General features: G+C 39.2%; 1 protein-coding gene across 1 annotated transcript; it reads left to right on the top strand.

The window, feature by feature from the left end:
• Nucleotides 1-13,217: 13,217 nt before the first annotated feature.
• LOC105045173 (putative pectinesterase/pectinesterase inhibitor 22) lies at nt 13,218-15,917 on the top strand. Its single transcript, XM_010923344.3, is given in 5 exon segments — nt 13,218-13,962; nt 13,965-14,165; nt 15,108-15,509; nt 15,512-15,547; nt 15,550-15,917. Coding segments are annotated over 5 exon segments (1,611 nt in total). The 3' UTR covers nt 15,777-15,917.
• The last annotated feature ends 1,352 nt before the right edge of the window (nt 15,918-17,269 follow it).

The following is a 17,269-nucleotide window of genomic DNA, read 5'->3' as shown; positions in this document are numbered from 1 at the left end:
ACAACAGTGCATCTGAGGTCCCTTGCAGCATCATGAGGATCTTGAAGCTCTCTAAGTGGTCAAAAGGGTCAGTGGTGCCATCATAGACTCCCATGGATGGCACCTTAAAGTGGTAAAGGATTGGCTCCTTCATAATATGCTCTGAAAAGAGAGGGCAAGTAGTGACAAGGTCTCTTCCCCAAAATCAACTGGTGCTAGCGGAAGATCTCGAGATAGACAGTTATCTCCTGAATCTTTCGATCCAGCTCATCCTACCGATGAGGCTTCCTTCGTGGCTAATGGCTTGCGGACCCACTTGCAGACAAATCCTGCGAGGAAGAAGAGAGCGAAAAAGAGAGGGTTTGCACTCCTTATCTCATTCGCTACCCTTGGGGCAAGAGTGGTGATGAGGCAAAAATCATTCAGAGCTTCGATGGGTGGATTAGGAGTCCCAGGGAGTCCCTTTTGGGCTGGTAGGGCAAGATGAGATGCTCTGCCTCAAGCTCCTTGAGGGAGGAGGAGGATCGAGATGCTTTAGGATTGGGTGTCCACTCAGCATCAGGACTGACTGGTGAGTTGACTGCTGCAAGTCGCACATCGTGGCGGTCAGTATTTGGATGTGTTGCAGGAGTTGATGAAATTGCTAAGAGGTGATGATTGGGATAGTGAATGCCTCTAAAATGTTGAGATCCTGATGATCCGGATTGGGGTCAATGGGCTCCACGGGCACCTCCAGGTGGACGATGGAGGACGTCACCATAGTTTTCTTATTCTTTATACTTTAATTGTAGGGAAGGAAGAACTCATGACCTCAGATGTGGGTTAGATTCTTCCTCTATCACCAATCTATTACCATCGAGATATATATTGATCTGGTGTAGGCCGCTGAGCTGGAGTCACTAAGAGTGAAGAAAGATGATTGCAAGATGGTCGAGCGAGATCTTCAGACAGGACACCGACATCTGGCTCTCAATTGATCCCATGAGCTGGATACTGCAAAACCATTAAAGACAAAAAAATCCTCACACTTGGGGCGTTCCTCAATGGTAGACCCTCTGATGCCTAAGTCAGTTTTCTATGGAAGCAAACATAAAAGGTCCGAGCTCTTCCAAAGAGTTTGGCAAGGGAGTCGAATATGAAGTAGAGTAAGTTTGAGTGAGAAGGTGGAGAGTGTGAGTTTAGAGGATGCTATGTAGAGGTGGAGTTTAGAGATGGAGTCAGAGCTGTTCAGAGCTTTAAGAAGGGAAAGATGCATGGATTCTAGCTCGTGCGGAACCAATGTCAGGAGGTTGGCATGTGGAGTAAGAGTTCACCTCTTTTCTCTCTTTTCTCTCCTCTCTTCCTCTTACCTGGAGGGTCATGGGGAGTTGAGTTTTATAGACGAAGGTGGGTATCTATTGCCTTCCAAAATGTGCGTGTATGTGCGCTGTAATCAGGAAGTGGAGATCATGTGGATATGCTTTGGCTGTTACAGAATAACAGCTCTACACATTTTGGAGTTTACTGCAATCACGGATCTCGCTGAGTGGAGAAAGAAGGGCGGCGGTGAGATGGCTAGTTGCTTGTCGTCTAGCGGATAGAGGGCTCTAGAGTTCTCCTAAGCATGGTTGTTGGAGTTCACATAGTAGAGGCTAAATAGATGCTTTCTTGTGTGTTGTTAACGACACGTGTAGGGCCGTCATAGGATCGCTAGCACTGCAGTGGACAGTCCACATTAGGATGCATCATCTATATTATAAAAATGGGGGCAAAAGAAGGGATTTCAAGATTTGTGTTTCATTTCTGGTGCTTTCTAATGCATCACGAACTCCACCATCCTATCCAAATAAAAATTATTCTCATCCAATTAATCAGCTGTTCAAAAGATTAAAGCTCATCTTGCATCATTTTTTTCTTCCTTCTTCTTTTCAAAAATATAATGATAATATCGACAAAAGTATTTAAATTTGAATATTAAATCATGTGGGGAGATAGTAATTAGATAGGCTAGCTAAGATCACTTGGTACCCTTTGTCATATTTATCTTTACATTAAAAGTAAATTAAGTTTCTATCAAATAATCTCTATTATCCCGGTAGGAGCTCTTAGAGACAGATCTCCAATTCCAATAAAGACTAATTTCCGATAATTTCCAATTTACGACCGTCTCCCCGCTCTGTGCGGCTGCCATCAGCTAGTCTTATTGCTACATTTTCTTTTTTGGGTAAATATTGCTACATTTTCTTCAAAAATACAGTCCATGCGTATTAATGTCTCACTTGTTCTTGTCCTTGATTAATCCGCGTTCTTCCAACATGTCACATGAGCACATCAATGAGAAGCACAAAACCCATTTAATATGTCCCACTGAGGTGGAAACATCCATTATATAGGAATCTTTGTCACCAAAGAAAAATAATTTATGAAATTCTGATCATGCTCTTTTATTAGAGCATCTTGCTTGGCCGAGTAATCCAAATAAAACCCAGCACAAAAACAACTTCTCTAGTTGAGCAGCCATGGATCGGAGCTGTTTTGTTTTATTAAAAGATCATGATGTTAACAAGACAAAAGCATGATTGCAAATATCCTGATGAATGAACTGTATAATAGTGTTTTAAAAATAAATAAATGTTCGTACTACGTCGAAGGGAACCAAGCATTCGTCAGATGCTCCCTTTTAAGAACTTTTAAGTCTTGAATCCGATACAACTGGCAGCCACGCGCTCACCGACACATAGATTCGATGAAGAAAGCTTGTAGGTTTTGAGCGTTCACGCGACCCAACCGACACGGTCCTCCTGGTAAAATACTCCTTGGTTGTTTGCTTTTGCCCCAATGTCTTACATCAAGGCCCGTGCCACAGCATCTCCGCGGATGGCCACCATTGCAACTTTTTTATTCTTTACTTTTTAAAATTTTAATAAAATCCATCTGCTAATAATCAAAGTTTGACGTTGTTGGTATCCTGGTTGGATTTGATGTTGTGGCGAAATTCTTTATGCATTGCAGGCGGTGTAGAAAATTCAGCCTGAAATATACCGTTTCATCCCATTAATTCGTACAGTTATTATTTTTAACATATATTTAATATATTTAGATTAATTTTTTATTTAAAAATTTTATATGATAAAAATATTTTTATTTTTTTAAAAAATTATAATATTTTATGATATAATATAGTTCAAAATGTCATAATATTAAAAAAGTATTTATGTTCAACCACTTTTCAATGCGCGTTTAATGTCCACAGATTGATTTTTTCATTTGAAAATTTTAAATAATAAAAATATTTTTATTTTTTTAAAAAAATTATAATATCATGTACATATTATGAACGCAGGATGTCATAATATGGATATAAAATATTGTAATTTTTTTTAAAAAATATTTTTTATCATATAAAATTTTTAAATGAAAAAATTGATCTGCAAATACTAAATATACATTGAAAAGATTAGGCTACGTAGACCAATCGGATGAGATAGTATACTCTATGTTGAATTTTTTACACCGTCTGTTGCGGCCAACCCTCCATCGTCTGTCTTCGGAATCGAACACCTGCAAAACAGCATCCATGCAGATCGGATTTGTGTCTGACGGAGACCCTCCGATGTCTAAGTCAGAGAGAAAAGTTGGTGAACAGGAGTTGAATGTAAGCAATAGTAGAATTTTGGCCCTTAGTTGACTTACCAGTCCTGTTTCTCTTACCTCTTTTTATAGATGAGATTTTCGTAACCATCGGATGTGGTCCCGTATTTTATGGCGCTAAATCATCGGGCCATAATCGCGTAGTGAATCGTTAATTTTCACTGATTGCACTGTGATATTGGGTCGGTAACTTTTCGTGACGGTTATGGTATGTTGAGCAAATTAACCGACCATATGTCGGGAGAATCCATGAGCGACCATCGGCTAGTAGTTCTGTTATGCCGATGGTCTGAGTTGTCCGCTGTCGATCGGTAGTAGTCGAATCATTAATCGGTCAGTCAGCAATAGGTCGGTGTGGTTCGCTCAATTGGTCAATGTTCTGTTTGTGGGGTCAGAGTCGGGTGTCGGTCGGTTTGCACTGGAGATCAGTCGGTTTATGAGAGTCGATCGGTTTATCCCAACAGTTGCCCCCCCACTTCTGAGTCCAATGGTGAGTCGCCGCATGCATTGCCATGTGGTCAGTTGCTTTGAACGAAAGGAGTTGTTATTTGTCAAGTTGAATCCTGACTCTGCCACCACATTCTCTGGAGTACGGTCGATCAATCACTTTGCCGTCTTAGAGCATCGTATCAGCAGAAAGATTTAGTGTCAGGCATCATTTGCGGAAGGTGAGCCGGCACCATGCGTTATATCGGAAAGGCAAACCGACGTCGTGCGATTTAATTTTGGCATGTAGATTTTCTCCACGTGTCGGGATGTTATTGGGTTGGAGCTGTACACATGGATGGAGGTGATGTGGTTTAATCTGGTGCAGGCACGTCGAACCATCAGATCGATGATGGGTCCGGATGCTACCACGTGTCATCATCCGGTGCTGTCTTGATTTGGCCGCTTTCGTCCGAGCCATTGGGCATTCCTCTATATAAAAGACTGCTGTCAGTCAGGTATCCATCCCTCATTTTGTCTCTTCTAGTGGGAGAGCTCTGCCAGAGAGCTACTTTCGTGTGAAAACATTCCTTGTCGTTTTCTCTTTGAATTCATTTGGATTTTTGATAGTTCTTCCAATAGGTGAGATTCCTGCAGGGGGTGGTTGGTCGGAGGTTCCGACCAACGATTTTTTGTCGGGCCTGAGAGTTTTCTTATTCTCAGATCGATTGTTGGTCGATTTCGGAAGCGGCATTGTACTTTGGACCGATGTCAGTTTTTCACTCTTGGTGCCGATGGTGGGGTCAACAATCTGTTACCGTATACCCCGTATCCCCATCTCAGCTGCACGATCAAGGTCATCTTTAGTGGTGGACAAAAATCTGAAGCCCTCCTTTAGCTCTTATATGAGGAGGGTGTGGTTGTCGATCGGATGAGACCCTCTCTGTTTTCGTACGAGTGGGTCAAGCTGTCGATATGGTTAGCTGAGCAATGTGATTGGTCAACCATCTTCACAGCTTAATTCGAATCGTATTGTCCCCCGAGCTAGAAGGTGGAGTTTGTCAGAGAAGTCGATTCAAGGTGGGCCTGTCGATTCTTCAGTGGAACGAAGGGCGGCGACAAAGATTAGTCGGTGTTTTTGATTTCTCTTTTTGTAAAAAAAAATATAATCAAACTTCGGTCTAATTTTGTAATCTTTTTTTTTTGATAATGAAAGAAGTACTTTTGTTCTGAAATGCTCATCTGTATCGTCGAGTCTGCAATGTCTGTTTGTAGGACAATCTCTGAATGTAGATCGTAGATCCGACCATTTCAGAGATTTTGTAGAATCTATTGGTCGTATAATTTCTGACGTATTTAATTAGGATAACGATGGTATGTCGAATATCCATTACCCGAAGCTTGATCTGATTTATACGCCGTATTATTTGATAATCGGTGGCAAGCCGAATATCCCTCGACTGACTATGGCCATGTCAATATAGTTCCAATCCGATCTTGGTCATCTTGATATTTTGCCTTTCTTAGTTGATACTAAGTCGGCAAATTAGCCAGCTGCTTCAATGGAGACCCGACTATGAGGGTAGCACGGCTTTTGTGGAGAAAGTCTGCATCGTCGATGCTGGCCTCCAGTTGAAGTCGATAAGTCGGTTCTGCAAGAAAATCGGAATATAGTTGGTGTCGAGATAGTCGATCCTCTGACTTTTATAGTGAAAGCTGAAATATATTCGATGTCGAGATGGTGGATCTTCTGGCTTTTACAGTGAAAGTCGAAGTATGTTCGGTGTCGAGATAGTCGATCCTCTAGCTTTTACAGTGAAAGCCTGCATAATTGATGTCGCTTTAAAATCACAATAAGGACATCAATTTTTGCAAAAGGACCGAAATATAGTTGACACTAAAGTAGTTGATTCTCCGAATAGTTGCATTCGGAAGGAAGTCGAGTAGAATAAAACATCTATCATGCTTTTATTAGCTAATTGTCAAAACAACAACAGCATTGTTGTGAGGAGTTTGAATTCTCCGAATATTCTCTTCTGAGAAAGTTATTACATTGAGTTATTATCGTTTTGCTGACTCTTCTTCGAGAGTTATCCCTTAGTTCAATCGTCTAGAGATCATATTGATGACTCCCGCAGTCGGTTGATTATTTATAGCTTCCTCAATTGGCTGGAGGTTGAGTCGGCGGATCTCTCTGATATTTTTTGAGATAGCCTCATCGTATCAGGACCTCTATTTCATCCCTGAGCTAGATGTATTGTTCGGTGTCCTGATCATGGTCACGATGAAACCGACATGCTTCCTTCGATCGTGGTTCCTCATTTTCATCGATGGAGGGTACCGTAGATATTCTGCCCCTTCGATCTCCATGAGGATCTGTGTAAAAGGAGCAGAAAGAAGGATATAAGAGTCATACCTATTATATGTCAGCCTTGGACTCTATCGTCGGGGTGAGGCTTGCTTATTAGTCAGGGGCCTACTTGATTCGACTGAAGCCCCACTCTTCTTCTGCTTCTTCTTTTGACCTTTGCTTTCGGTTTGACCCCAATCGGAGGCTCCTTCGTCTGTGCGCATGTATTTGTACGCGTGCTCTAAGAGTTCAGTATACGTCCAAGAGAGAGTTTTGTCTAAAGAATATATAAATCGAGATCCCTTCAGACCTTTTTTCATGGCCGAGATAGCCATGTTTTCATTGAGGTCTTTGACCTCAAGCATGGCCGCATTAAAACGAGCCTCAAAATCTCGAAGTATTTCAATCTCTCCTTGCTTAATCGAGAAGAGACTATTAGAAGTTCATAGTGGCCTTCGACTGGTGCTGAAGTGAGCCACGAATGAATATTTTAGCTATCCGAAAGAATATATGCTTCCCGACTGAAGCCCGGAGTACCAGGCTCAAGCAGCTTTCCAAAGAGATGCCGGAAAGTCGATGCATAAGAGGACGTCGGTCGCCCCCTGAATCGTCATAAAAGCTTTGTAGCTCTCAAGATGGTCGATCGAGTCGGTGGATCCGTCGAATAGCTCCACCTGAGGTATCTTGAACTGAGATGGGATCGGTTGGTCCAAGACGTGTTGAAAAAGTGGTTGGGCAGTGTGGAAGTCGTAGTCATTGGAGGACTTTCGATCTTTCACTTGAAGTTGAGTGAATTAGTGATTGATCTCTTGGAATTTACGTTCATAATCATCAAATCATCATTGGGAAACTCTGGGGGTAGAACTACCCAACGAGTTTGAAGGAGACACGGAGGGCGTTCGCGGTCGTTTTCCCTTCCTAATACTATTGAGATTGGAAGGAGAGGGAGAACGTCGGGAACGATGAGTGACATATTGAGAGTGTCGAGAATATCGTTGTTCGTGTTGACGGAAAAGCAGAGATAGTCATTTTGGAGAAGGAGATGGTGATCACCATAGATGACGGCGACTGTGCCTGGACGGCATCGATTGTGCCATCGGTTGCTCCGTCGATGGCTGTTGCTGTTGGGTTTGTTGCTGTTGGAGGCTTTTGACTGCCTCCGTGAGGACAATCATTTGCTACACGAGTGCAGCGATCTGGACATCCGTGGTGATCACAAGATATGAAGGACTAGGCTTTGCTACTAAAGGAGGGGGAGGAACCTCTTTTCGATGGGAAGAGTGTCTCGCCGATCTGGTTGTAGTAGAATACTGGGTCCTGATTTTTACCATAGTGAATACGATTGCTATTGTCCCTTCCTAACGTGCCAATCTGTTGCGGCCAACTCTCCATCACCTGTCGTCGAAAACGAACACCTGCAAAACAGCGTCCATGCAGATCGGATTTGTGTCCGACGGAGACCCTCCGATGCCTAAGTTAGAGAAGGAAGTTGGTGAACAGGAGTTGAATGTAAGCAATAGCAGAGTTTTGGCTCTTAGTTGGCTTACCAGTCCTGTTCTCTTATCCCCTTTTATAGATGAGGTTTTTGTAATTGTCGGACGTGGTCTCATATTTTAGGTGCTAAATCATCGGGCCATAATCGTGTAGTGAATCATTAATTCTCACTCATCGCGTCGTAATATGCGGTCGGTAACCGTTCGTGATAGTTATAGTATGTTGAGCAGATTAGCTGATCATATGAAGGTAGAACCGACTATATATCGATAGAATCCATGAGCAACCATTGGCTAGTAGTTCTGTTATACGATGGTCTGAGTCGTCTGTTGTCGATCGATAGTAGTCGAATCATTAATCGATCAGTCGGTAATAGATCGGTGCGGTTCGCTCAGTTGATCGATGTTCTGTTTATGGGACTAGAATCGAATGTCGGTCGGTTTGTACTGGAGATCAATCAATTTATGAGAATCGATCAGTTTATCCCAACATTGCCCATGGTGTATAAAAAATTTCTCTTATGTTGTTTGGTATCGTGAGCACCAGGCCATCTACCTGCAAGTCTAGATTTCATTACAAAGGGAGTGATGTTTACAGGCTTGGGTTGCATTTTTAGTGCGAAAGAACGGTTTTCTTTTTCTCACGTTGTCAATAGTTGAATAACATAATTATCATTTAAAAATTTATATAGATAAAAAAAATTAAAATATTTTAAAAATTATATATGATAAATTTAATAATTAATATTAAAAAAAATCAATCATTTTTTCACACAAAAAATAGAACCCGAACCTAATAGCTAGATAGCATTGATTAAGCACCAAAAATCTCATAGCCGTTGTCCAAAGATAAATAAAATCCATCTCCTTTCTCTACTTTTTCCAATTATACAAAAAAGCAAGGTGCTGTTCTTTAGATTTCCATCTAAATTTATAGATTGAGCAGCTCATTTTGATATGGTTTATATCAATTCATCACCTTCTAATTCTAAGCTTGCAGAAAAGAATATTAAAAAAAAAGAATCCTTCATTGGTCTTTCTATGTTTCTTCCTTCATGTGGATTAATAGACCCATAAGCTAGAATTTTAGACCAGGACTTAAGTGAACCCTTTAAGGACTGGGTTAGGCAGACAATAGACTTAATTTCTATAGGCCATATTTTAGGAATATCTAAATAGGATCTTATTATGTCGTATCAATTCTTAATTGCAGCAAAGGTTTGGGATCATTAAGCTCGGAGGGAGAGTGTTGATATTGCACAGTCTAATGCCACCAAGGATAGGAAATTACTTAGAGAGCAGTAGCAATATTCTTAATATTTTGATAACAAGTGCAATAAGATTAGTTGAATCATGGTTTCTCCATCATTGGAAACTAACTAATATAATATAGAACTGAAACTGAATTAGATAGGGATCAAATACTAGCATATATTCATATCCATATTTATTTTATCTGATAAATACAAATACGAGCATGGATATTATTTGAATGCAAAAATTTATATCCATATTTATTTTAAACGGATATGAATATAATTCGAATACTGAAAGAATGTATATAGTTATGAATATAAGTTGAATAATTAAACTTTATGATAGTAAAAATAAAGATATTAGTAAATAGATGATAAATCAAATTAATAATAAGTTTATATTGTTGTATATTTTTTTTAAAAATTAAAAAATACTATATAAAATTATATAGAGTTACAGATAGATTCGGATATTCGGATATGAATTGGATAGTTGTCGTTCATATACATATTTATTTTTCCTTGATGGATATAGATATGGATATAGATATTAATCAGATCCTCAAATTTCTATCTATACTCCAAGTGATTCAGATATGATAACAGATCCGGATTAATATTATCTATGCCACTTTCCCCTCTAATATAATAAAAAAATATTTGATGACATTTCGCTTAAATTATCTATTATATTTGAAATTAATTTCAACCATCAGATATTTAGATTTATATCATGAAATTGTTGGTGTTCTAGTTCTAAATTTATATCATGAAATTGTTGGTGTTCTCACCTTTAATATAATGGCTGGTTATTATGGTAATGCTTTTATAATGTCGATAGAGGTGTCACAGTTTCTCAGCTCATAATCTGATTTTTCCAACCTTTGGTCTTGAGTCTTAACCTAGATCAACTGTTATCTTGGTTTATCTTAGCATCAACCACCAACTTAGTTGCTCTACCCAGAAAACCACCAACCTAGTTGCTAAGGTCTCTCTCACTGTGGAAATCTCATTCTGTCGCAGATAATATGTGGCCCTCAATGTGATTGGCTTGACTCTGTGAGGGGCTAGCTTGTACTAGATGTTGTCCCATTTGCAGTTTGGAGGCATGGTACACCACAAAGACTTGACAGTGAACTGATAGCTACGTGTGATGGAATGCATGTTACGTTGTTTGGTAATTTTGGTGTCACATTAGAGTTTTGGTTCGTCTTTTCCTATTTTACACATGGCAACAAATGAACAGCCACTTACCATGGTTTTGAAGAATCCTGATATCTAATGTATCATTTTATATGCATACGTCCAACATAAAGTTAATTAATGATCATTGTTTAGTTATTATTATTATTATGCAATAATAATTATTAGTTCTCCTAATATAAATATTACCCTAATATTTTGATGTAATCTGGAAAATTAACTACTACAAACTATTACATTATTTCCTTTATCTTCTATTCCACCAGACTAGGCCGGCCGGCGTGGTTTGCATACTAAAATATATTCTCCGGCTGAAGGTACGGCCCTAACATCTTGTCATATTCTCTTTGTTTTGTTTTGAATGGTGGAAACATGCAGTCCTTTTTACCAAAAAAATAAAAAAAAAACATGCAGTCCTCTCAATCGGAGCATTAATTAAGATTGCTAAAGCCAGGCCTACTCAATAGCCAGTTAGGAGGTCACGAGGCCAGCCGGATCTAACGGTGCCCGAAGAAATTCTTTGTGCACAGCCGCGCAGAAAATCCTTCGCGGAGCACACCATTTTTATCCGATTAATTTATATAATTATTATTTTTTAATATATATTTAATATTAATAAATTAATTTTTTATTTAAAAATTTTATATAATAAAATATTTTTATTTTTTTTAAAATTATGATATTATAGTTCAGAACACCATAATATGATTCAGAATATCATAATATGAAAGAGATATTTTTATCCAAATATTTTTTAATACGTATTTAATATCTATAATTTTATTTTTTTATTTAAAAATTTTAAATAATAAAAATATTTTTATTTTTTTAAAAAAATTATGACATAATGTACATATTATAACATCTTGTATTAGATTTTAATATTTTATAAATAAAAATTATAATTTTTTAAATACAGAATGTTATAATATGGACATAGAATGTCATAATTTTATTAAAAAATAAAAATATTTTTATTATATAATATTAAATATATATTAAAAAATAATAATTATATAAATCAATTAAATAATATGATAATGTCAAATTTTCTACGCCGGCCGCCGTGCACAAAGAATTTGCTACGGTGCTTGTTGTCGTGTTGTTAGGCAGCAGGCCACACTCTTTAGGGCACATCTAGAAACAGTGCAACTGGACTTTCAAAAAGGACAGGTAGACATCTCCTCGTCTCAAAGATGGCAACCTGGCTACATTTTCTTTTTAGAAAAATATATTCTATTATTTTAAAATTAGAAATTATTTTTAAAATCACGAAATAATTAGCAAGGCAACCAGATTCATAATTTTTTTTAAACAAAAAAAATATAACTTTAGTTTCTGGAAGCCATCTTAAACTGAGTTTGGCTATTTGGCTGCCAAAAATACAATAAGAATGCTACCATATGGAGTTGAATTTGGTTTCTTCCCTTTTAGGAGAGGAATGCTAATCAGCTAAGCAAAACATGTTTAGCGAGTCACGGTGTACTTAAAATTACCTAATGGGTGTATTCGCACTTGTCTTGGCTAAGTGCATTGATTCCCCTGGGCTTAATGTATATCCTTATTACATGATACAAATTTGCAATGATCACCTTATCTAATGAAGCATCATAGCAATATGGGTAGATAAATATAAGAGCACTGCTTCGTGCATCCCTTAGCATGCATGTACCTCAAATGAGTGCCAGACTAGATTTGTGCGCCATACATGAGGATAAGTGGTTCATTAAGGGCTTCACCATCCATTTTATTGCTAGCATCCCGCAAAAATCCAGGTCCCTAAGAGATGCACAATTTTTTTTTTTCTTCAAAATAATGACCATCAGGAAAAGATCATTTTTTGCAGTGTTTTGCTTCAGGATATTGGCTGGTTTTAGCAATAGTGTGGCACATAAAAACTTCAGTGGAAATCTATTATTTTTGGACTATACCCTGAAAACGTTAAGATCTATCAAATGTAGCAAACTTTTGTCAATCTAGAGAGTGCTATCACGTGCCTTGCACAATGCCATATGACCCAGTGGAAGGAATAAAATAAGACGTGAAGCATGCCTCAGCCCTTGCCTGGAGCAAGGAATGTCCATCATAAGGCGCCCTTCACATTAGACGCTCATGGGACCCATTGGACTCTCCAACTGATGATTGTCGAAATCATGATAACTATCTATAATATCTTCATTTGATCTGACGTCAAATGTCGCAACCATCATGGTATGCATACCCTCTAATGGGAATTTGTTTTCTTCAGCCCATGGTGCAACTTGGAAAATTATTAAGGGTTCATTACGATTCTAGAGAATGGTTGATATTTTCTTAACATTAGTGGTAAAGAAGTGCTGAATAGAAACAGATTTCCTTTGGTTTTACTTTTGAACACATAAGATAGTTGCAAATTTATATCCTTCGATGGAGATAAAGCTGCACCACATGTCCTTTCCCAAACTATATCTAGTTTTGCATCTAGTATCATGCAAAAACCTACATTGAAGCACTTTTGCCAATCCAATGCATATAGCCTAAAGATGTCTATGTTTGTTACGGTGAGAGAATCCCCAAGTTAACCATCTGAAGCAAACTAAGGAATAACCCACCAACACGTACAAGTCCAATGCATAACCTTCGAGTTTAGATGTCATGTCTTATATTAATAGTAAGGCTCAAAAGGATTACATCCTAAAGTTTGCGGCATCATGTGGTGGATTAAAGCCACGAAACCTAGGCTCACAGAATAAGTTGGCTTTAATATAGGGAGAATACGAAGAAAAGTATAAAGCGAAAAAGACACCTTTCTTCCAATGCAAACAATACCCTCCTTAGGATCAGAAGAAGGAACCTCTATAAAAGAGCGCTGCCAATAGTTTTAAAATCATATTTTTTCCAATGGCATTGGTGAAGAACATTGTCCTCCTCCTCCTCTTCCTTCCCGCCCTTGATGCATTCTCAAGCCATACCTCTTTCCCTCAAGAAGAAGCAAATGCCTTCGAAGAATCCTTGATACTCCAAGCTTGCTTCAACACCACAAATCCTGAGACTTGCACCACTCGCATCCACACCGAACGCCATCGGGCGGGGCTCAATGGTCCCTTCTCGGTCCTCCATGGTGCCCTCAAGGGAACGATCGATGAGGTGGTACGTACAATTGACAACATATCGGGGCTCACTGCAGTTTCTGATAGCCTTCGTGAGGAGATGGCAATCAATGACTGCTTGGAGCTTCTCAGCTACTCAGTAGATGAACTTGACTGGTCCTTGGCTGAAATGAGTTGGATCCAGTCAGAGGCCACCAACATGCACCATGACGAGAATCTACGTGCATGGCTTAGCGCCGCGCTCAGCAACCAGGACACATGCTTGGAGGGCTTCGAGGGCACCGATGGCCGGCTCAAGCATTACATCGAGGGGAGCTTGGGAGAAGTGACACAACTTGTTAGCAATTTGCTCATGATGTACAAGAGAATGCATAGTATATTACCCCATGTACCAATTAAAAATGTTAGTGATAGTAGTCAGGATCTAGAATTGCCACCATGGGTCGAAATTGGAGAAGAGCTAGTGCATGCAGATCCAAAGGCAATGCATGTGGATGCAGTGGTGGCCTTGGATGGCAGTGGTAGGTTTAGATCCATCACGAGGCAGTAAACCGAGCACCAAGTCAGAGCTCAAAGAGGCACGTTATTTATGTGAAGAAGGGGGAGTATAAAGAGAATGTGGAATTGAAGAAGAAGAAGACCAATATTATGCTTGTTGGGGATGGAGTTGGCCAGACGGTGATCACAGGAGGTAGGAATTTCATGCAAGGGTGGACCACTTTCAGGACTGCCACGTTTGGTAAGGGGCTCGTTCTGTTCTTCTTTAGATTGACAAAAGTTTGTCTTTAGTATTATAAAATAGGCCTACCTTGCTTATGATTGAGGTATTGGAATAATGTAGGCTTAAGCTAACTTGGAATTGGGATGCAAAGGTTGGGCTTCCTTAATTAGATCAACCAAGATCTACACTTTTCTACCCAAAAAAAAAAAAAAAATCTACACTAAAGAATAAGACCTGCTGAATGACTCGACCCAATTAATTGGTTCAGTCAAAGCAGGTTGAAATGTAGATCTGATTCTAGTTCCATGTTCGAGGGTGGCCGCCAACATCATTTTATGTTTCCGTTTAATAAGCCTTGCTTTTTTTTTTTTTTTCTCTTGATATGCACAGTTGCATGCGAAAGAAGATCATGGATGAGGAAAAACATAATATCATTTTTTTGATGCAATTCTTTCTCCACGTGGTCTATTGCAATAATACTTAGATCAATAGCTATGCATGGATTTTATCAGCTAGTTTTCAGTATGGTTCAAATGATATAAATCATTTTAGGCCTCTAAATTTGAAAACAATTAAAAAAAAAAATACTTACTACTAAATTCAGCTCATTGTAATGAATTTCTTCACATTCATTCTTAGTCCCATCCTATATTTTCAAAGTTTTACAGAGTCAATAGGATATTGAAAAAGCAAATGACAAATCCTCTGTTATGAATACTACATACTTTGTTATGCCATCCCCTGCTATATAATTTTTGATTTCCTTTTGTCTATCTTTACCTGTTTCTTTCTTCCTCCTAATTTTCTTTCAGCATGTTTGATGAGCGCCATTGGTATGCCTCTTTGGCAGCCCAACCCGTTTACCGTATAACTTATCCGAGCCCAATTTGTCCAATCCACCAACTTAGTGGAACCAAGATATCGTTGCAGGCTAACGGCTAGAATTTTTCTGTCATGCAGCCGTCTCTGGCCAGGGGTTTGTTGCCAGGGACATAACCTTCCGCAACACTGCTGGCCCACAAAACCACCAAGCGGTTGCCCTCCGGGTTGGCTCGGACCGCTCGGCCTTCTTCCGATGCAGCATTGAGGGCTACCAGGACACTCTCTATGCCCACTCCCTTCGTCAATTCTACCGCGATTGCAACATTTATGGAACCATTGACTTCATTTTTGGTAACGGCCTTGTTGTGCTTCAACATTGCAACATCTACACCCGAAAGCCACTGCCCTACCAGAAGGTCACCATCACCGCCCAAGGCCGAAAGGATCCAAATCAGAACACGGGCTTCTCGATCCACAATAGCTTTGTACACGCTACATACCCGACGTACCTCGGCCGACCATGGAAGCCATACTCAAGGACGTGTTCATGCAGTCGTTCCTGAGCTCACAGGTGCAACCGCTGGGTGGTTGGAGTGGGCTGGGAATTTTGGACTGAGCACTTTGTGGTATGGGGAGTACAGGAACTATGGCCCAGGTGCTGCTCTTAGTGGGCGAGTCCGGTGGCCCGGTTATCATGTGATACGTGATGCATCACTGGCCAGCTTCTTTACAGTGCGGAGGTTCATCGATGGACTGTCATGGTTGCCGGCTACTGGTGTGACTTTCACAGCTGATTTAATTAAGTAGATATTATGTTTTTTCCATCTATGAAGCATGTGTTTCAAATTGTTTGAAGATATATGTTATAGTTTATGTCTGTCATTTTGGTAGGGTTTGGTTTGTATCGAAAATGGTTATGTCAATGGGCCCTGTGTCTTGTTAGAGTTTTTAGAGGTTATAATCAATTGTTTCTGCTTAAATGTTATAGTCAGTCAAATGTGAATGGTTTCTTTCAAAGACTCATCTACACTCATCATACATAAACCACTCTGATCTATTTGTTATTTTTCATCCGAACAAACGCATATTCCTGGGGATAATTATCCAAACCACTGGTTGGGTCAGATGGCGATCTGGCTACAATACCTTAACCTGGCAACTATGGTCCAAGTTGGATATGTTAGGGTGCAACCCAATCTGACCCGATTACATCTGACCTAATTACAGTCCAACCAACTAGACTTGACCTAGGGTTTGGAAAAAGATCTATTCCCTTCTCCTCCCTTCCCATGTAAGGTTGAAAGTGGGCCGAGGCGCCTTTGGGTCAGGCTATGGGCTAGGCCCAACTAATTTTGGATCGGGTTTTATATCAAAATTAGAGGTTATAAAATTTTTGGGTTCGGCTTGGGTCATTATGTAGCCTACCCTAGGCCTAGACTAGGCTTTATATATATATATATATATATATATATAATATATAAAATAAAAAAAAAAAAAAAAAAATAATATATATATATATATAATATATATAGAGAGAGAGAGAGAGAGAGAGAGATTGGGCTCAGGACGATCGGATTTGAGCTCAAATCCGGTCAACTCCCCAACACTCGATGCACTCAATTTTAACTAATGGAGGGGCTCCTACAGGCATTTGGTTGATCTGACTTTAAATTTTTTTTTGAAAGCTCATCAATGAGGATAGGATTGTATTGGCATTTATTTAGATAAGGTGGGTTTGAAAATAAAAAAAATATAAACCTTTTATTTAGATGACCTTGCATTTGAAAACAAAAAATATATGTATTAATGGGTATAGGATACGAAAGGGATAAGCTTTCTATTAAATGGCATTCTTCTCTCTCTCATCGGCAAAACTCTTCTCATTCTTTCTCTCTCTCTTCTCTCACCAATAGAAATTCCTCTCTCTCTCCGATGCAAATACCTCTCATTTTCTGTAATTCCCTCTTTCTTGTCGGTCAAACTTCTCTCATTTTCTCTCCCTCTCTCTCACCAGCATAAATTACCGAAGCTCTCTCTCCCCATTTGAAACTCTCTCTCCTTTGCCAGAATCATAGTTCGTCCTCTCATTCTCTCTCTTTCCCCTCTCTCCTCTTTATCTCTCTTATCAAACCATCCAGCTGAGATACCTTCTTCCTCTTCATCTCGTCGATCGTACAATCTTTTGTTTCTCACTTCTTGAGCGTAACATTTACCTTAACTATTGTTACTTCATTAAAAGATAAACATTTCATTGAGTGTATGAAATATATATATGGCATTTCAAAAAATAAGTATTAAAT

The sequence above is a fragment of the Elaeis guineensis genome, chromosome 5 (assembly GCF_000442705.2).
Source record: "Elaeis guineensis isolate ETL-2024a chromosome 5, EG11, whole genome shotgun sequence".
Taxonomy (NCBI): Eukaryota; Viridiplantae; Streptophyta; class Magnoliopsida; order Arecales; family Arecaceae; genus Elaeis; species Elaeis guineensis.
The sequence above is the reverse complement of the archived record's forward strand: the minus strand, read 5'-3'. Positions and strand labels throughout refer to the sequence as shown.